We start from the raw sequence: 22,021 nt of genomic DNA, 5'->3' as shown, positions 1-22,021 counted from the left end.
CAACTCTGTTGGTCGGAGTATAAACCAAGAAAAGTGGGGGCTTGTAAAAAGGGAACAGCAATAATCATGGGTGATTTTAACCTCCATATTTAGAAGAATGAGAGGCGATCTTTTCAAAACGTATAAGATTATGAGGGGGCTTGACAAGGTGGATGCAGAGAGGATGTTTCCACTGATGGGGGAGACTAGAACTAGAGGGCATAACCTTAGAATAAGGGGCCGTCCATTTAAAACTGAGATGAGGAGGAACTTCTCTCAGAGGGTTGTAAATCTGTGGAATTCACTGCCTCAGAGAGCTGTGGAAGCTGGGACATTGAATGGATTTAAGACAGAGATAGACAGTTTCTTAATTAAGGGATTAAGGGATTATGGGGAGCAGGCAGGGAAGTGGACCTCAGTCCATGATCGCATTAAATGACGGAGCAGGCTCGAGGGGCCGCATGGCCTACTCCTGCTCCTATTTCTTATGTTCTTATGATATCATGGCTGATCTGTATCCTAACTTCATCCACCCGTCTTGGCTCCATATCTCTTGTCATGTATCCTACATGTTTACTGCTGGTACCATTACACAAGTACCACCAGAGGGCACTGCAGTGGGAGACTTGTAAGTTACCTGTACAGGTGTGCCAAGCCGAGGATAAACTCACTCTGGAGTTACAAATAAAGGACTACGGTCATTACAGTTCAAGTACAACACATTGCCTCGTGGAGTCATTATCAGAGCATCTAAAGACATAGCAATTGGAGACGAGATTATGGACCTTCACTCGAAAATGGCTAACTTTGGTACGTTGCAGCAGTTCACCGATGGTGATGATTGGGACGCCTATGTGGAGAGGCTCGACTATTTTTGTACAGCAAATGACCTGGCAGGCGACAATCCGGCCACACTGGTTGATGAGCGCAGAGCTATCCTGCTAACCAGTTGTGGGCCCACTGTCAATGGCCTCGTCAGGGACTTGCTGGCGCCAGCGACGACAACGACCACGACGTATGAGGAGCTTGCAACGCTGATCCAAGAAGTCAAGCCCCAAAGAGAGCATCTTTCACAGCCAGACACCGGTTTTACACCGACGGCCGAAGACCAGGAAATCGTGAAATACACTGCAGACCTCAGGAGGCTGGCGGCACCGTGTGACTTCGGCAACCACCTCACCGAAGTGCTGCAGGATATCTTTATTATTGGAATCAGCCATGAGGGCCTTCTTCATAAGCTAATATCTGTGGATACCACAGTCACACTGCAGAAGGCCATCTCTGTGAGCCAAGCATTCATGACCTCGACTTGCGGCTCTAGGCAGATGACTCATCCTCAGGACTCAAACCCGGCAAGTACTGTACACAGAATGGCGCCTTTTAGAGGTTGGGCTGTAGAATGTGAATCTTTACAGGGGAGAGAGAACAGGCCCCCGAGTCCCTTAACTCAGAGTCCGCCGAGGGGGTCTAACCGAGTAGCTGCATGCTGGTGTCGCGGAGGGAATCACAGGGCTCACCAGTGCCGCTTTAAAGACTATGTGTGTAAAGGCTGCAGCACAAAGGGCCACCTTCAGCGAATGTGTAAAAGAAATATGACTCACTGGCACCAGTTTGTCCTCACACACCGGTTCTAACTCCAGCACCCACTCCAAAAGTATATCAAGTATGTACCTCACCAGTTAAAGGTACTTGCCTCACAACGGTACCACAAATGTGATGAGGTAAATGCAAATCTTTCTTTTTGGACTTGAATGTACATGAATGTAATGAGCCCCCGGCACAATCAGTAGGTGGTGGGGGGGGGGGGGAAAAGAGAGAGAATGGAGTGGTCATGGATGCATAAACAGAAACCGCCAGCACCCCTACTGCCAACAAAACATCACCCACTCACCCAAGATGGAAACGACCCTCCATGGGTCAACCAGATAGAGTTAAGCCCAGAGCACAGTCAATGCAGGAAGGCAATTTGCACTAAGAACTTGGGGGAGAGTGATGTCATGTATCCTACATATTTACTACTGGTACCATTACATATGATGTACCACTAGAGGGCACTGCAGTGGGAGATTTGTAAGCTACCTGTTCAGGTGTGCCAGGCCTAGTATAAAAGGCAAACCACCATGTGTGATCCTCAATCTGGAGTTAACAAATAAAGGTTTAAGGTCACTACAGTTCAAGTACAACACATTGCCTCTTGGAGTCATTATCAGAGCATCTAAAGACATTACATCTTAATACCCTTGTCTAGCAAAAATCTTACCAATCTCAGATTTAAAATTACTAATTGAACTAGCATCTACTGCGTCTTGTGGGAGAGATTTCACACTTCCGCCATCCTTTGTGTGAAGAAGAGTTTCCAAACTTCTCTCCTGAACGGACTGGCTCTAATTTAAGGTTACATCCTCTTGTCTGGTGACTTCAGAAGCAACAGTGGAGTGAATGCACTCAATCCCTCGGCACTGCTGAGCTGACACACAGGGATTGAGTCATAGTTTTATTACCTTAATATTGGCCACTCGTTCTCCAAGTGCATTCTTCATCCATGCCACAAGCCCCTCAGCATCCGACTCGGACAGACGGTCAGTCGCTGTGAAGAGAGAAGCAATCCCAGCATCAGTGGAATCAGTCGCAGTGACAGTTACTGAGATACAATAATGAAAGAAATGTTCTAGGTTTCTGTACTTTTCTCCTTTTTAAAAAAAAGTCACTCCCGTTCTCTTCAAGCACCATTCGCAGCTGAGGCAGAGACTGCCTGCTCCTGGGGGTGGGGTGAGAACACAGGCGCATGCAGGAGTGAGACACACACAGACACAGGGCTGGAAATTCACTTGCACCCAGTTTTTCGGCAATAGTTCACCGTTTTTGGCATGCAAGACTTGAAAAAGTGCTTTTGCCTAAAATATGGCTCGCAACGCACCTGTAGGACAAAAAAAAACACCCGGGAAAAAGCTGCGTTGCGGCCCTTGGAACAGCGCTGGGTATGAAGACCTGCAAAAATGGTAAGTTTAAGAGCTCAATTTTCCCCAGTGATTTTTTGGTAAGTTAAAAAATTTAAGATTCTTTGGTAATGTGTGCCAGCATAACTCAGTTAGTTACGATTTTTTTAATGATAGTTTTTTTGCGTAACCTGATGTCTGTGCCAGTTTTTGTCAATTATGTAAGTTTGCCAAAAAAAAAGTGTGTCTCCTAGGTTGGCGTGTGTGACCACTCCCAAAAAGCCTTCTGGTGAGTTAAGAAAAAGCGCACCTTGAAAAACCGGCGCAAAAAGACGCCATTGTTTTTCAGCAACGTTTTGGAAGGAGTCAAGAACACTTAAATATGCATAATAAAGATTAAATTTTTTCATCTTATAACACAGTAAATGGGAGTTTGATGGAATTCTGTAAGTTTTCATTTTTTTCCAACTGACACACCACCACCGAACGTCAGCAAACAGGGCTTGAGGGTCGGAGTGTCGGGCGGCAGAATCGGTCCCGCGTCCGGACACAGGGGCTCGGCTGGCAAAAGAAGCCCGGGGGGGGGGGGGGCTGCTGTGGAATGCATACGGAAGGCATCAGAAGCCGGCCACTACCTATCAAATCCAGCCCGGGTGGTTGGGGGACTGTGGAAGACATCAGAAGCCTGCACTATGCAGCAAATATAGCCCGGGCAGTTGGGTCCCCGATCACTGCCTGCTCAGACCTGGGTGTGGTCCATACAGACCTTGTGGGGAGAGAGAACAAAGAACCTTGTCCTGCTTGCCTGCCGTTTTGAGCTTCTTGCAAAGGTAAAATTTAAGCTTTGGGCAATACTGACAATGCCATACCTTGTGCAAGCCTTTTGCATGATGGTGCTGTAGAGGAAATAATTGATTTGACGTCATCACATGAGGAACCTCAGAGCCCGTAGGGTGATGGGCAGGAGGCCTTATCTATGTCGGGTATATCGAGACAGGCATTCGTACCTGCACCTGAGTGATGCAGATGGTGTCAGAAGGTTACGTTTCCGCAAAGTTGTTGTAACTGAAATCAGTGAGTTAGTAAAAGCAGAGCTACAACCTAGAAGCGTCAGGAGGACTGCTTTGTCTGTTGAAGTGAAGTTACAGCTGCACTTTCATTCTACGCATCCGGATCGTTCCAAGCTACAACTGAGGATGTGTGCGCCATTTCTCAACATACAGCAAGTCTGCATTCGGCAGGTGATTGCTGCACTATATGGCCGGAGGAATGACTACATAAAGTTCCCCATGACTGCCTAGGCAATGTGTGACAGGGCTGTGGGCTTCTCCAGGATTGCTGGCTTCCCAAAGGTTCGGGGCTGCATTGATTGTACCCACATCGCCTTGCGAGCACCTGTGGAGGATTCTGAGATGTACAGGAACAGAAAAAGTTTCCACTCCGTGAATGTGCAGCTCGTGTGTGACGACATGCATCGCACCATGTCAGTTGATGCAAGACACCTGGGAGCACCCATGATGCGTTCATCCTACGCTAGAGCGCTGTATCTGCCATGTTTCAGCAACAGCCAGAAGGGCAGAGCTGGCTACTGGGAGATAAAGGGTATGGCCTCGCCACCTGGCTCATGACTCCCCTACGCATAACCCAGACGGAAGCTGACCAGGAATACAACGTGTCGCACATTGTGACGCGCAGCATAATAGAGAGGACCATTGGCATCTTGAAACAGCATTTCCGATGCCTGGACCATTCCGGAGGCTACTTGCAATACTCCCCTGAGATTGTCGGTCAGTTCACTGTTGTGTGCTGCATGCTGTATAACTTAGCCATCATGAGGCAGCAGCAGCTGGTAGTAGAAGACCCACCTGAGGTGAGAGTGGTTGATGATGAGGAGGAAGATGCAGATGATGATGAGGACGACGAGGAAGCCATGCAACTACCTGAACCCGGAGCACGATGGTGAAGGAGGGTGGGCCGTCGTGCCCCTTTAACAATTGTTCAAGCCTTGCGCCAGCAGCTCATCAGTGAACGCTTTGCTGCCTGAAGGCTCAGCGGCAACTATTCCAAATGGACCATGTTTACTGTTTGGAGCTGTTCCGTAATGTTGTGTTGTGTTAATGGAACCAATGATGGAAATGATTCTAGTTTACTTCAAAAAGTTGTGTTAATAATCGAACAAATAATGGAAATGATTCAGTTATAATTTAAAATATATTTTATTCAAAAGTTTAACATTTGTTTGTACTTAACTTAAATAAAAATATTCTTGTATCAAACTTTAAAGTTTTCATTTAAGATCACTTACAAACTTTTGAACTTGTGAATTTACATAACTTACAAAAATCTTTTAATTTGAGAACAGCAACAACAACAAAGAAAGGCTGCACCCATCTCTCCTCCACCTTATTCCAAGACCGTCCGCTGCGCTTGGTCTTGGTGATTCTACCACCCTGCCTACAGACGGTGGTGCAGCGTTTCTCAGGTTGGTACCAAGCTTATTCTTTCGAACATCTTGGGTAATGCGCACTTCTTGATGGGCATGGTGGGGGAGAGCAGCCGGTAATGTGGAAAGCCTGGCTTGGGCCTCTTCAGAGGTTGGTCTGGGGGTTGGAGTGGGAGCAGCAGCTGATTCTGTCAATGGGCGTGGGGTGTGGCATATTCCCTTATTGCAGCAGCTAACTCCAACATTCCCTCCCTCATGCTCGCTGACAGTGCCTCACCTACCTGTGACATGCCCTCCCTCATGTTGATCGACAGTGTATGAGCTACCTGCGACATTCCCTCCCTCATGTGTCCTGGCAGCATTCCCATTTCTCGTGAGAGTGTTGTTACTTCTCTCGACAGTCCCGATACCTCATCACTCACCCCACTGATGGGTGTCCAGGAGTGATCGGGTAAGGTCAATACTCTCCGCACTCATTGCCATCTTGTGAACCACATCTGTTAGATCCTGCACTTCAGGAGAACGCAGTCGAGCTCTCCTTCCCCTCCTCACCTTGGGTGTGGCTCGCAGCATCCCACTGGGGCCAGTAGCCTGGGACGGTGGGGCCCTGGGTGTACCTTGCTGCATCCCAGTGGGACCTGCAGCCTGGGACGATGGGGCCCTGGGTGTATCTTGCCGCATCCCAGTGGGACCTGCAGCCTGGGACGGTGGGGCCCTGGGTGTGCCTCGCTGCATCCAACTGGAATCCCCAGCCTCGGACAGTGAGAATGTCCCACCAACACTCAAACCACTCGGGGAAGGGGCTGACACCTCAGTGGGTGGCACCTGCACCTCCTCCAAAGTGAGTACATAGAAACATAGAAAATAGGTGCAGGAGTAGGCCATTCGTCCCTTCGAGCCTGCACATCATTCGATAAGATCATGTACCCCTTTCCTGTTTTCTCTCCATACCCCTTGATCCCTTTAGCCGTAAGGGCCATATCTAACTCCCTCTTGAATATATCCAATGACCTCCCCACAACCTATCCATCGCCTGCCCCTCCTCCCCATGCTCTTGGTCTGGAAGGTGGGATTGAAAGATATTCTCCTCTTCAAGCTCGTCCTCATCTTCTTCTGCATCGTCAGGGTTAGCCTCAAATTCTACAAAATATAATAGAACAGACAAATGGTTAGCAGCAGAGGAGGGGGCAGGGTGGGTGACATGAGTAGGCTCACACAGTGCAGGCAGCAGGCTGATTTGAAGGACCACGATGAATGATAGCACATTGCATCAACCGAAGCGTAGCTGACGGAGACATCCCCAGGAACCGAAGCATGGCTAGCCCGCGCAGTACTTGACATTTAGCAAAGCTAGACTGGAATTTATAGGACTTACCCTCTCCCTCGAGCGTGGGCCCAGCTTGTGCAGTGGTGGTTGCTTTTCTCCAGGCAGGACCCATCAAAGCAGCGACCCTCTCTTCCAAGGGTGTCAGTGGGTGCAGATTTGCCTGGCCCCCTCCTGTTCAGAGTTCTTTCTCGTTTAGTGTGTGCCACTTTCCTCTGCAAAGGTGAAAATATAACTTTTTAGAGAGGGTGTCTTTCTGCTGGGTGGGACATATACAGATGGTCACATTTACAAAAGCAATTCCACTGAAAAATGAAAATATTACTTACACTAACTACTTGACCAAGGTCCTGCCACTTCTTGTTACACTGGCCAGATCTCATGGTGGTCACCACTGCGCAGTAATCTTCTGCAACTTGGTTCCAGCGTTTCTTCATTTCTTTGGGCAAAACTTTTATGTGACCTGTGCTGGTGTCCAGCTCATACCATCTGTTCTCAACCACAGTAACTAGTGCCTCCACTTCATCCTGTAAGAAATTCTTGATCCTTGCGCCGTGCTGCATCTTGTATTATAGCTCAAATTTTTCCAATGATATTTAAAAGTTCTCACACAACTGGCTCTTTAAAAATGGCCGATTGCAGACCAGGAGCTGTACTACTCATGCGCGCCCATAGGAATCGCGTCAAAAACGGCCTTTTCTTCCCCCGAGCATGCGCAGAAGGGGCAACATCATTTTTTTGGTGCATACATTAGGCCCCACCCCCCAAGGCTGCAGGACAGGCTGCACGGTGCCAATTAAAAAAAATAAAGCAAGGAAATTTGGCACATTTATTTTTTAGAGCAGTTGTGGCCTAGAAAAATGGGCATAACTCTGGCAATACGCCAAAAAATGCTTGGGCAAAATTGAGGCCAAAGTATTTATTTTTTAATTCTTTTGCAGCAATTCGATAGTTAAGTGTCTTGTGAATGTTTTGTGACTTTTTAAAAAAAGGTATTTACCCCCCACGGCCCAACTCGCAGCGGTATTGGCCTCGGAGAAAAGTTGCAGAAAATTTGCGGTTTGCGCCACGAATCCTCGTGCAATGCCGATTTTTACCGCTGGGCGCATTTTTGCCTGAATGTTAGGCGGAAAAATACCGCTATGACCAAAAATGGAATTTCTAGCCCAGAGTGTGACAGATATACACATAGGCAGAGTGAATATGACACACACACACACACACACAGACTGTGTTAGAGACACACACAGACACAGAGTGAGAGAGAGACAGACACAGAGTGAGAGAGAGTGAGAGACACAGACAGAGTGAGAGACACAGACAGAGTGAGAGACACAGACAGAGAGTGAGAGAGAGACAGACACAGACCAACAAACTGAAAACTCCCCCAGGACAGTAATCACTAGTTGGCCTTCAGACAAGTGCCAAGTGCGGGTGTCAGCCAGTCTGAAGCCGCCAGGTCCGACTCCTCCTGCAGGGCACCGTACCCGGCCTGTTGTCCTCGTACTTCTCCTCCTTATAATGATCCACCACAATGTCCGTCTCCACAGAAATCAGCTTCTTCTTGTCAAACTCCCGCATGTGCAGCAGGGTCAGCTCATCAAACTGGTCGTAGCAAAAGAGAACCTACAAGCAGAGAGACACCGCAGGGTTAGTTTAAAACCTGCCCTCGCGGAGCACAGGATGCGCTGGAAGCACAGGGTCGCAACGCCAAATGCAGCTGGCTTGACTGCGGGGAGGCTGCGAGTCATATAGACCGGGGAGGCTGCGAGTCATATAGACCGGGGAGGCTGCGAGTCATATAGACCGGGGAGGCTGCGAGTCATATAGACCGGGGAAATCCCGTCAATTCCTGGATTGCCACAATAGGCCTAAACCTCTCGGGGCACGGGATTGGTTAGGGGGGCATATGGAAAATCAGGCAGGGTCCACACTTCTGCTTGTTGTGTAGAGGCCCTCACTTGCTGCAGGACTAACAGAGGCCGCTGGGTGAGGACAGAGTACGGGCCTCAGGTACGAGGAGGGGCTGCAACGATGAGTCACTCTGCTGGATGTGAGCACAGGTATTCTGGTTGATTTATGACGTGTGCCATCAGTGCAGCTTAACAGTGCCAATGAAAACTCACCTGATAGCAAGCAAGGAAATGTAACACATATGCACAATGTTTCCGCCTTCAGACAGAGCTGGGGAGTACGGCAAAGTACCGGCTAGCAAACCGCACATTGGAAGTTCCCTCCCTCCGCCTCACCTCCATTTCCTTCTTCTTCATGGCCTCGAAGTACGGCGAGTGTTGTGCAAGGTGGCGGTTCGGCGCACACAGGTAATAAATATTTCGACTCCCCGCTTTCATGCGGCTGCCGTACTCGGCCAGACTGGTCACCTGACCCGCCGGCAGTGCAGACGATTCGAACCTCAGCAGTTTTCCGATATCCTCCTAAACACACAACACAAATGTCGTTTAAACGTGGCAAAACCAGCTGGGCTGCACCACATAGAACAGAGTCCGGGAGGGTGCTCCGTGGTCTAGAGCAGCAGCTTGGGCTGTAGAACCAGCCTCAGTACCCAGAGCTGGGTCGGGTCCTGCTCGTGATGTCTGTGGGGCATCAGAGTGTGAACCTGGAGCACCGACACAACCATGCTCAGCTGTCAACATGCTCTTTATAAGCTCATACGTGATCAAGGTACCAGGACAGCTGGAGCACAGGGTCTGGAGACTCTGGACCCCGACAGTATTCCAGCTGGAAGCCATTCCGCCCATCGTGTTGATTATCTGCAGAGATAGTGGCTGCATTGATTGCAATCTACCAAAATTCCCAGGATTCTGGAGAGGTTCCAGCAGATTGGAAAACTGCAAATGTAACGCCCCTATTTAAAAAAGGAGAAAGACAGAAAGCAGGAAACTATAGACCAGTTAGCCTAACATCTGTCGTTGGGAAAATGCTGGAGTCCATTACTAAGGAAACAGTTTAGACATTTAGAAAATAGTCAAGCAGAGTCAGCGTGGTTTTGTGAAAGGGAAATCATGTTAGACAAATTTGCTGGAGTTCTTTGAGGATGTAACGAGCAGGGTGGATAAAGGGGAACCAGTAGATGTCATGTATTTGGATTTCCAAAAGGCATTCGATAAGGTGCCACATAAAAGGTTACTGCACAAGGCAAGAGCTCACAGGGTTGGGGTAATATATTAGCATTGATAGAGGATTGGATCAGATCAGCCATGATCTTATTGAATGGCGGAGCATGCTCGAGAGGCCAAATGGTCTACTCCTGCTCCTATTTCTTACGTTCTTATGTTATGTTGGAGCATCCAAAAACCAATCTGCCCGCCCCCCCCCGCCCCACACACCTCCCATGGACCTGCATCTTCCTCTGCTTCAACTATTTATTCAATTTTCCCTTAAAAGATACAATGGTCTCTGCTTCAACCACTCCCTGGGGCAAAACATTCTGTGCTCCAACAACCATGTGTAAAGAAATTCCCCAACCCCTCTCCTCATTCTCTCTGATGTTTCAATTGTTCACTAACCAGACGAACCAGCCTTTCCCTATTCACTCTATCAAAACTCTTCATGGTTTAAAAATCCCAATTGAATCTTCCGAACTTTCTCTGCTCCAGTAGCGACAGTCGCAGTATCTCAAGTCTCTCCTCAGAACTAGTTTCACATCCCTGGTATCATCCTGGTGAAGCTACTACTCTGTCTGTGGAATTAATGCCCTTTCTAGAATTGGGCCCAAAACTGGCATCACCAATGTTTTGTACAAATTTATCATTTCATAGAATCTTACAGCACAGGAGGCCGTCATTCGGCACATCATGTCTGTGCCGACTCTTTGAAAGAGCAATCCAATTAGTCCCACTCCCCGCTCTTTCCCCACAGCCCTGTAACTTTCTCAGTTTCAAGTATTTATCAAATACCTTTTGAACGTTATTAATGAATCTGCTCCCACCTCCTTTTCAGGCAGCGCGTTCCAGATCACAACAACTCTCCCTTTACTTTCACACTTTGTACACCCCATTATAAAACTCAAAACCCTTTCAGCTCTCTTTCACCTTTATCCACCTCACATTTTCAGGAAATTATGTATTTGAACCCCCAGGTCCCTCTGCTCATCCACAGCCTTCAGCACGTTCTCATTGAGTGTCTGCTTCCATCCTTCGTTTTTTCTCACACTTAACTATCTGTCTGCCCATCCCACGAACCTGTGCATTTTCCTGAAGACTTTTACAGCCCTTCTCACTGTTTGACAAACCCCATAATTCTACATCACCAGCAAACTTTGAGATTTCAGCCCCTGCAGCCAAGTCCAAATCAGCTGTACACACGGATGCGAGGTGTTCGGAGACAGAAGGCTGAAAATCGCAGCAAAGCCCCATTTAGAACTCCCACACCAGCACACCTTCACATCCTGCTCAGTCGTCGTCACAATCCCCTCACGCATGAACAATCCATAATCCTCATAGAACTTGATGAACTTCTCAGGCTCTTTCTTTCCCTGGTCCAGGAAGAATTTGATCAGTCTTTGCTGCAGAACATCTCTCAGCTTCCTGCAGACAGGAGCACACGGCGTGAGTTATACAGACCCAGAGCACACGGCGTGAGCTATACAGACACAGGCACACGGCGTGAGCTATACAGACCCAGACGCACGCCGTGAGTTATACAGACCCAGACAGGAACACACGCCCGTGATTATACAGACACAGACAGGAACACATGCCGAGAGTTATACAGACACAGACAGGAACACATGCCGTGAGTTATACAGAGTGAGGCAGGCTGGAGGCCCAGGACGTTCAGTGAGCTGTTGTCCCTCCCCGGGCAAATGCAGACCAGTGGGGTACTGTGTTGGGCAGTGAAGGAAAGTCCTCAGTCTGACCTCCAGCCCGTAATGAGGCAGTTGATCCCAGCAGGGGGCAGCAGTGAGGTTCTACAATTATACTGATTGTAACCACTACTCAGTCCTTTCTGCTGGAAAGTGCATGGGGGATATCAGGTGAGAACAGGGTGATGTTTGGCTGCGATGTCTTTCTCTAACCGATCTCTCAACTCACAAGAATGATGACTTAGACAGGGGGTTGAAGGAGTGCCAGTATCTGTAGCATTGTTATAACCTTATATTTAGAACAACAAATACCCGGGAATGAATTACAGGCTGGGATCTAATGGAGGGGTTCGGGGAGTTTATATATTTTTTTATTCGTTCCGTGGATGTGGGTGTCACTAGCATGCCAGCATTTATTGCCCATCTCTAATTGCTCGAGAAGGTGGTGGTGAGTCACCTTCTTGAACCGCTGCAGTCCATGTGCTGAAGGTGCTCCCACAATGCTGTTAGGGAGTTCCAGGATTTTGACCCAGCGACAATGAAGGAACGGCGATATATTTCCAAGTCAAGATGGTGCATGACTTGGAGGGGAACGTGGAGGTGATGGTGTTCCCATTCGCCTGCTACCCTTGTCCTTCTAGGTGGTAGAGGTCACGGGTTTAGGAGGTGCTGCCGAAGAAGCCTTGGCGAGTTGCTGCAGTGCATCTTGTAGATGGTACACACTGCAGCAACAGTGCACCGGTGGTGGAGGGAGTGAATGTTGAAGGTGGTGGATGGGGGGGCCAATCAAGCGGCTGCTTTGTCCTGGATGGTGTCGAGCTTCTTGAGTGTTGTTGGAGCTGCACTCATCCAGGCAAGTGGAGAGTATTCCATCACACTCCTGACTGGTGCCTTGTAGATGGTGGAAAGGCTTTGGGGAGTCAGGAGATGAGACACTCGCCACAGAATACCCAGCCTCTGACCTACTTTTGTAGCCACAGTATTTGGGTTGCTGGTCCAGTTAAGTTTCTCATCAATGGGCATTTTGATGGTGGGGGATTCGGGGATGGTAAAGCCGTTGAATGTCATGGGGCAGTGGTTAGATTATCTCTTTTTGGAGGTAGTCATTGCCTGGCATTTGTGTGGCGTGAATGTTACTTGCTACTTATCAGCTCAATCCTCAATGACATCTTGCTGCATGCGGGCATGGACTGTTTCATTTTCTGAGGTGTTGCGAATGGAACTGAACACTGTGCAATCATCAGCGAACATCCCCACTCTGGCCTTATGATGGAGGGAAGGTCATTGATGAAGCAGCTGAAGATAGTTGGGCCTAGGACACTGCCCCGAGGAACTCCTGCAGCGATGTCCTGGGGCTGGGATGATTGACCAACAACCACCTTCCTTTGTGCTCGGTATGACTCCAGCCCGTGGAAAGTTTCCCCCGATTCCCATTGACTTCAATTTTACTCGGGCTCCTTGATGCCACACTCTGTCAAATGCTGCCTTGATGTCAAGGGCAGTCACTCTCACCTCACCTCTGGGACTCAGCTCTTTTGTCCATGTTTGGACCAAGACTGTAATGAGGCCTGAAGCCGAGTGGTCTTGGTGGAACCCAAACTGCGCATCAATGAGCTGGTTATTGCTAAGTAAGTGCCACTTGATAGCACTGTCGACTACACCTTCCATCACTGAGCTGATGATTGAGAGTGGACTGATGGGGCGGTAATTGGCAGGATTGGATTTGTTCTGCTTTTTATGGACAGGACATACTTGGGCAGTTTTCCACATTATCGGTTAGATGCCAGTGTTGTAGCTGTACTGGAACAGCTTGGTTAGAAGCGCAGCTAGTTCTGGAGCACAAGTCTTCAACACGATAGCCAGGGTATTGTCGGGGCTCGTAGCCTTTGCTGTATCCAGTGAGCTCAGCCATTTTTTGATATCACGTGAAGTGAATCAAATTGGCTAAAAACTGGCATCTTTGATGGTGGAGACCTCAGGATGAGGCCGAGATGGATCATCCACTCGGCACGTCTGGCTGAAGATGGTTGCAAATGTTTCAGCCTTGTCTTTTGCACTCACGAGCTGGACTGCGCCATCATGGGGTCTCCTGTCAGTTTAATGGTTTACCACCATTCACAACTGGATGTGGCAGGACTGCAGAGCTTTGATCTGATACGTGGTGGAATATAATTCTGCTGCTGCTGATGTCCCACAGCGTCTCATGAATGCCCAGTTTTGAGCTGCTAGATCTGTTCTGAATCTATCCCATTTAGCCCGGTGGTAGTGCCACACAACACGATGGATGGTGTCCTCAGTGTGAAGATGGGACTTTGTCTCCACAATCACTGCTACCAATGCGGTCATGGACATATGCATCTGCGATAGGTAGATTGGTGAGGACGAGGTAAAGTATGTTTTTCCTTTGTGTTGGTTCTCTCACCAGCTGCTGCAGGTCCAGTCTTGCAGCTATGTCCTTCAGAACTCGGCCAGCATTACTGAGCCAGTCTTGGAGGTGGATATTGAAGTCCCCAATCCAGAGTACATTCTGTGCCCTTGCTACCCTCAGTGCTTCTTCCAAGTGGTGTACAACATGGAGGCGTGCTGATTGATCAGCTGAGGGAGGGCGGTTGGTGGTAATCAGCAGGAGTTTTCCTTGCCCATAGTTGACCTGAAGCCACGAGACCTCATGGGGTTCAGAATCAATGAGGACTCCCAGGGCCACTCCCTCCCAACTGTATACCACTGTGCCAGATGGGTCTGTCCTGTCACTGGGAAAGAGCATACCTAGGGATGGTAATAGAGGAGTCTAGGACATGGGCTGAAAGCTATGATTCTGTATGACTATGTCAGGCTGTTGCTTGACTAGTCTGTGGGACAGCTCTCCTGATTTTGGTACAAGTCCCTAGCAGTTAGTGAGAAGATCTTTGGGTTTTTACGACAATACGGTAGTGATACTAGCTTTTTATTCCAGATTTATTTAATCAACTGAATTTAAATTTTGAATTATTAGTCCAGGCCTCTGGGTTGCTATTCTAGTAACAATCACTATGCTGTCATAGAATCATAGGAATTTACAGCACGGAAGGAGGCCATTTCGGCCCATTGTGTCCGCGCCGACCGACCAAGAGCTATCCAGCTCGTTCCCTATCATTATCTTATTCTCTTGATCATGAGAAGATTTGAATACAGAATGTTCATCCTTAGAGAGTAGCACTATCAGTTAGAGGGGGGGGGGGCTCTCTATTTAAAGAGCTCCCCCCCATCGTTGCTTGAAAACAAATATAGCTGTAAATATGTGTTTTCTGTTCGGAGGTACATAGATCCTTAAAAATAGGAAGATAGGTTGATGGATTGTTTCTATTTTTAAAAAGCATATTGGATCGTATGTTTTATAAATAGCGAGACGGGGAGTAGCAAACCAAAGAGGTTATGCTCAGGCTGTACATATCATTGATTAGGCCACAGTTAGAATATTGTGTCCAGTTTGAGGAATCCTACTTTGGGCAGGATATCCAGACAGTGGAGACAGTGCAGTTGATGCCACGGATGAAATGTTTTATGAAAGTAGAAAAACAACGGTTCTTTTCAATTGGAACAAAAGGATCAATCAAAGTGTTAAAAATTATGAAGGGCTTTGATAAGGTCAATTGGAAAAACTATTTTCACTGCTTGATGTGTCAGCAAAAAGAGAGGGGCCAGGAAAATTAATCTTTTTTGAGTGTTGTAGGACACTGAATACCTGACTGGAAACAGTGATAGCTTCAGTGGTGCGGTTTGAACTCACGTCTCTGGATCATTAGTCCAGTAACATAACTACTATGCTACCGTACCCTGTCCTGGTCCCTATATATAGAATACCAGACACCCGGGAGTCAGTTACAGGCTGGAATCTAATCGGGGGGTTCGGGGAGTTTATATATAGAATACCAGATACCCGGGAGTTACAGGCTGGAATCTAATCGGGGGGTTCGGGGAGTTTATATATAGAATACCAGATACCCGGGAGTGAGTTACAGGCTGGAATCGAATCGAAGAGTTCGGGATTTCTGTCTCTCAGCGCTGTGTTCTCGCTCTAGGTTCGGTCTAACTCTCTAATGCGATGTACCTGATGAGGGCACTCTCCTGAAGCAGCTCCCTGCTGAGGTTCAGCGGAATATCCTCACTGTCAACAACACCTGCACCGAGCACAAAACAAATGGAGGAAGTTGTATGAAAGACACATTTAATATCACTGATCATCGGACAGCACAGAGTGGAATGAAAGTTTAATCCCTGCAGTCGGTACCATGCAGGCAGTGGGGATTTAGGGCACTGCAAAACACTCGATACTTTCCATCCGCTGGTTTGATACCACAGGCTGGGGACAGGATTGTTAAACAAAATAAACTAGGAGAGAAGCTAAATCCGCCCAGTGGAATCATCAGAAGGAAGGAAAGTAATCGCGAGCGGCCCTGTGACTCTTCCCAAAACACAACTAAAATCTTATCGAGAGGTTCCAGGACGGGAAAGGCCCCAGAGGGGGGCCGGGGACAGGGGGAAAAGGCCCCAGTGATTTGGAGGAAGGGACTGAGTGTAACGTAGCCAAGTTTGCTGATGATACAAAGATGGGAGGAAAAGCAATGTGTGAGGTGGACATAAAAAAATCTGCAAAAGGACATAGACAGGCTAAGTGAGTGGGCAGAAATTTGGCAGATGGAGTATAATGTTGGAAAGTGTGAGGTCATGCACTTTGGCAGATTAAAAAATCAAAGAGCAAGTTATTATTTAAATGAAGATTGCAAAGTGCTGCAGTACAGCGAGACCTGGAGGTACTTGTGCATGAAACACAAAAGTTTAATATGCAGATACAGCAAGTGATCAGAAAGGCCAATGGTACCTTGGTCTTTATTGCAAAGGGGATAGAGTATAAAAGTAGGGAAGTCTTACTACAGCTATAGAGGGTATTGGTGAGGCCACACCTGGAATATTGCGTGCAGTTTTGGTTTCCATATTTAAGAAAGGATATGCTTGCTTTGGAGGCAGTTCAGAGAAGGTTCACTAGGTTGATTCTGGGGATGAGGGGGTTGACTTATGAGGAAAGGTTGAGTAGGTTGGGCCTCTACTCATTAGAATTCAGAAGAATGAGAGGTGATCTTATCGAAACGTATAAGATTATGAGGGGGCTTGACAAGGTAGATGCAGAGAGGATGTTTCCACTGATGGGGGAGACTAGAACTAGGGGACATAATCTTAGACTAAGGAGCCACCCATTTAAAACTGAGATGAGGAGAAATTTCTTCTCTCAGAGGGTTGTGAATCTGTGGAATTCACTGCTTCAGAGAGCTGTGGCAGCTGGGTCACTGAATAAATTTAAGACAGAAATAGACAGTTTCTTAACTGATAAGGGAATAGGGGGTTATGGGGAGCAGATGGGGAAGTGGACCCAAGTCCGTGATCGAATCAGCCATGATCTTATTAAATGGCAGAGCAGGCTCGAGGGGCCGTATGGCCTAATCCTGCTCCTATTTCTTATGTTATGAGGGGCCCCGGGGACGGGGAAAGGCCCCAGTGTGGGGCCCCGGGGACGGGGAAAGACCCCAGTGAGAGGTCCCGGCTCAGGGGGAAAGGCCCCAGTGAGGGGCTCCGGGGACGGGGAAAGGCCCCAGTGAGGGGCCCCAGGGACGGGGAAAGGCCCCAGTGTGGGGCCCCAGGGACGGGGAAAGGCCCCAGTGTGGGGCCCCGGCTCAGGGGGTAAGGCCCCAGCTCAAGGGGAAAGACCCCAGTGAGGGGCCCCGGGGACGGGGAAAGACCCCAGTGTGGGGTCCCGGCTCAGGGGGAAAGGCCCCAGTGAGGGGCCCCGGGGACGGGGAAAGGCCCCTGGAACCCAAAGTTGATCCAATGAAATGTCTACCTGTCTGGACGCTCTGCTGTGATTCCTCCCATCGTACAATAGCCTGCTCTCCAAAGGCCAACACAAGATCTGACATTTGAGGCCCAGCCTCATGGGGACACAGGGAGAAAACGCAATGATGGGGAAAGGGAGGATGGGGACAAGCATTACTGAGCTGTTGGCCCGACAGGTGTATTCGAGGAACAGTACTAGAAGCTCGGAATGCAACAACCCTGGCAATGGGTTGACGAGGAATCTGAAGCCAGACACTCACCACGTAGAAATCGGAGCCACTTGGGCAAGATGTCACTGGCTTTAGTTTGGATCAACACTTTCCGGCTGTACAACACCACATTAGACCCCATCTCTCTGCTCACGTCAAACATACTCGGCTTCTGCACAGCCAAAGGGAAAAAAAACTCAGCAAAGAGTAGAAGGTTCACACTGCGCCCCCCCCCAACCCTCACCCCCTGCCCCCCCCACCCCTCAACCTGCACACCCCCCACCCACCCCTACCCCCACACCCTCGAACCCTCACCCACCGCCCCCCCCCGACCCTCACCCACCGCCCCCCCCACCCCCCAACCTGCACACCCCCCACCCACCCCTACCCCTCCCCCCACACCCTCCAACCCTCACCCACCGCCCCCCCGACCCTCACCCACCACCCCCCCGACCCTCACCCACCACCCCCCCCCGACCCTCACCCACCGCCCCCCCCCCACCGACCCTCACCCACCGCCCCCCCCCCCGACCCTCACCCACCGCCCCCCCCCCCCGACCCTCACCCACATGACACTATTTTGAGGAAGAACAGGAGCATTAGCCCCAGCATCCTGCCCAATATTTATCCCTCAATCAACATCACTAAAACAGATAATCTGGTCATTGTCTCATTGCTGTTTGTGGGAGCTTGCTGTGCGTACATTGGATGCAGTGTTTCCATAATTACAATAGTGACTACACTCCAAAAGTACTTCATTGGGGTAAATAAAGCGCATTGGGACGTCATGAAAGGCGCTATGTAAATGCAAGGCCTTTCTTTCCCTATATGTTTCCAAGAGACTGGGAGGTGCAGAGTTGTTTCTTGGCTAACCAGCTCTGTACTGTCGTTAAATGAAAAGAAAACTAACAGAAGTGAAGGGTTGCAGACTGCGAGAGGCATTTTCCATCCAGGGGAGGGAACTACTGGCCCGTTTAGAAGTGGAATTGATCTGATCTGGCCCTGACCAGCCACACTCACCATGTCTGGCACGTAGAAGATGCTGCGAATGTTGAGCGGGGCGTCGGTCCGGTAATGGAGCGTGTAACGCGGTTTGTCATAAGCCTTTGCAACATAGCGGTAGAATTCCTCGTGCTGCCACTCGCTGATCTCTTTCGGATCCATCATCCACAGAGCCTGAAACAGAAAGAAACTCCGCGTTAAATTACTTCACTGCTCCGTCTCAATGGCTAAATCTGTCAGGCAAGTTGACCCAGCCGGCAATAAATTCCACATCACAATCCCGTTCCATCAAGCTTCCCACCCTAGCCCTGACACTGATGCCTGGGGCATCCACTCAGCATCCACCCCCTTCCTCCAAAATTAACCCCGCCATCAATTACTCAATGATGCCAACCCATCAGCTACTTTATCACCCATTCCCATTGCAGATAATGGTTTCAGCTGAAACTAATCATGGTTACTGCCACCATGTAACTCACTCCCCAGCACATCAGCCCAAGTCTGCTTTACAAAATCCTCATCGTGTTTGAAGCAACTTAGTCTGGTTTCTATTCCAATTACCACTTGGCTGAAGAGGCTACTTCATCCACCCACCTGCAGTGTGTTCAGTCGGCGCCCATTCAGGTAGATCGGGAAACTGACAAAGTTGCTGTACTTGTTCACTACCTCTGCAATATAAATAGAGTGCAGTGTTAAACTTGCTCACCAGCTCCGACACCGAGACAGTGCAGAGTTAAACCCCTTCACCAGCTCCGACACCGAGCGGAGTTAAACCCCTTCACCAGCTCCGACACCGAGCGGAGTTAAACCTCTTCACCAGCTCCGACAACGAGACAGTGCAGAGTTAAACCCCTTCACCAGCTCCGACACCGAGCGGAGTTAAACCTCTTCACCAGCTCCGACAACGAGACAGTGCAGAGTTAAACCCCTTCACCAGCTCCGACACCGAGACAGTGCGGAGTTAAACCCCTTCACCAGCTCCGACACCGAGCGGAGTTAAACCTCTTCACCAGCTCCGACAACGAGACAGTGCAGAGTTAAACCCCTTCACCAGCTCCGACACCGAGCGGAGTTAAACCTCTTCACCAGCTCCGACAACGAGACAGTGCGGAGTTAAACCCCTTCACCAGCTCCGACACCGAGACAGTGCGGAGTTAAACCCCTTCACCAGCTCCGACACCGAGCGGAGTTAAACCCCTTCACCAGCTCCGACACCGAGACAGTGCGGAGTTAAACCCCTTCACCAGCTCCGACACCGAGCGGAGTTAAACCCCTTCACCAGCTCCGACACCGAGACAGTGCGGAGTTAAACCCTTTCACCAGCTCCGACACCGAGACAGTGCGGAGTTAAACCCCTTCACCAGCTCCGACACCGAGACAGTGCGGAGTTAAACCCTTTCACCAGCTCCGACACCGAGACAGTGCGGAGTTAAACCTGTTCACAGCTCCAACACAGATTGCATGCTATCATTACAATATAGGCAGGATACTCATGATCGGTACCAAATCCGCAACCACACTCCCAAACATTTCCCCACTCTTCTTTGGATACTCCACCTGGCCAGACATTGGGCAGTGACAGGATCACACTCAGCTGCGATGCCCCTATGACAGAATATCATTGAAACTTACAGCTCAGAAAGAGGCCATTTGGCCCGGGGTGCCGAACAGTCGTGCTTAGTCACACATCCCCGAGTTTTGTCCGTAACCCTGTAAGTTTCTCACCCTCGAGTACCGTCCAACTCCATTTTATAATTATTGATAGAATCAGCTCCCACCACCTTTTCAGGGAGAGTGTTCCGCATCCAGACAATCCAGGGAAAAAAATTCTCATCTCGCCTGTAGATCTTTTGCCAATGATCTTGAATCTATGACCTCTGGTTATTGCCCAATCATCAGAGGGAATAGATTTTCTCTTATCAAAACCTCTCATCATCTTGAAAACTCGATGTGATCACCTCTTAACCTTCTCACAGCCTGACATGCTCTGTCTACATTTACTCACAAAGTATGGCCACGTGCGCATATTAGCCAAGTGCTGCCCGCCAAACCAACAGGAAGAGACAAGGCAAAACCATGGGCCAGGAATGGCATCGTCTGACTCTGAAAGCAGCAGCTTTGGGTTTCACCGAGTTCTGGTATTGTCGTCACCTCTCACCTTTAACCCGATCTTCATTTGCAAACTCCTTGCAATCTTCCTTCAGGTGAATCACGATCTTAGTCCCTGGTATCACCCCAGTGGCTTCAGCAATTTCAAACATCCCAGAGCTGGAGGTACAGAGGCCAGAATCAGGAGCACAGCAACACTGCATAACCACTGCTTTCAGAACATCTGGGCCTCCCCTCGCTGTCCTCTCCGACCCGTCCCCTCGGACCCGTCTCCTCGCTGCCCCCTCCGACCCGTCCCCTCGCTGCCCCCTCCGACCGTCCCCTCGCTGCCCCCTCCGACCCGTCCCCTCGCTGCCCCCTCCGACCCGTCCAACCGTCCCCTCCGACCCGTCCAACCGTCCCCTCGCTGCCTCCTCCGACCCGCCCCCTCGGACCAGTCCCCTCGCTGCCCCCTCCGACCCGTCCCCTCCGACCCGTCCCCGCGCTGCCCCCCCTCCGACCGTCCCCTCACTGCCCCCCCTCCGACCGTCCCCTCACTGCCCCCCCTCCGACCGCCCTCTCGCCGCCGCCCCCCCCCTCCGAATCGCCCCCTTGAACTCCCTCCCTAACAGCACTGTGGGAGCACCTTCGCCACAAATACTGCAGCGGTTCAAGGCGGCGGCTCACCCACCACCTTCTCAAGGGCAATTAGGGATGGGCAATAAATGGGCCCTTGCCAACAATGCCCACATCCCCCCACCCCAGCTGGAGACGGTGCCCACTGTATAAAGCGCGGTGACAGGAGGGCAGTCTCACCCGTCAGAAGCCCATCTGTATGCACCGCTGCCCGTTTCCATGGCCTGTGTGTACACCTCCACTTTATCAGCCACCATGAACACAGAGTAGAATCCAACCCCAAACTGCCCGATGATCCCAGTGCCGGCCTCCGCCTGGTTCTGCAAGGCCTCCAGGAAAGCCTAGGCTCAACGAGAAAGGAAAGAGAACTTTTAATTTTAAAAAATGGCTTACTTGCCAAGGAGGAAATTGACCAGATATATTCGAAATTTCACATCCAGAATCAAGCCGTCAAGCACATTGCTCACATTTTCAATGGTTTCTAGAATGACGCAGTACAGGAGACCACTCAGCCCATCGTGCCTGTGCTGGATCTATTCAATGAGTCCCACTCCCCTGTTCTTTGCCCATAGCCCTGCAAATTTCTCCTTTTCAAGTATTTATCCAATTCTCTTTTGAAAGTCTTTGAATCTGCTTCCACCACCCTTTCAGGCACTGCATTCCAGCTCACAAAATATGCCTCATCTCTCCCTCTTGTTCTTTTGGATATTGAAT

At 49.6% G+C, this 22,021-nt stretch overlaps 1 protein-coding gene across 1 annotated transcript in view; it reads right to left on the bottom strand.

The window, feature by feature from the left end:
• trap1 (TNF receptor-associated protein 1) overlaps positions 1 to 22,021 on the bottom strand; it is a 41,993-nt gene that overhangs the window by 16,933 nt on the left and 3,039 nt on the right. Inside the window, exons 6-15 of the mRNA XM_070900836.1 lie at positions 21,488 to 21,648; positions 20,742 to 20,851; positions 19,178 to 19,251; positions 18,602 to 18,757; positions 17,633 to 17,753; positions 15,595 to 15,664; positions 11,082 to 11,229; positions 8,932 to 9,117; positions 8,170 to 8,308; positions 2,481 to 2,566 (exon numbers count right to left, since the gene is read on the bottom strand). Coding sequence (XP_070756937.1) covers positions 2,481 to 2,566; positions 8,170 to 8,308; positions 8,932 to 9,117; positions 11,082 to 11,229; positions 15,595 to 15,664; positions 17,633 to 17,753; positions 18,602 to 18,757; positions 19,178 to 19,251; positions 20,742 to 20,851; positions 21,488 to 21,648 — 1,251 coding nt within the window. The remainder of the gene's footprint in view (positions 1 to 2,480; positions 2,567 to 8,169; positions 8,309 to 8,931; positions 9,118 to 11,081; positions 11,230 to 15,594; positions 15,665 to 17,632; positions 17,754 to 18,601; positions 18,758 to 19,177; positions 19,252 to 20,741; positions 20,852 to 21,487; positions 21,649 to 22,021) is intronic.

The sequence above is a fragment of the Pristiophorus japonicus genome, chromosome 15 (assembly GCF_044704955.1).
Source record: "Pristiophorus japonicus isolate sPriJap1 chromosome 15, sPriJap1.hap1, whole genome shotgun sequence".
In the NCBI taxonomy this organism is placed as follows: Eukaryota; Metazoa; Chordata; class Chondrichthyes; family Pristiophoridae; genus Pristiophorus; species Pristiophorus japonicus.
This window is presented reverse-complemented; position numbering and strand designations above follow the sequence as displayed.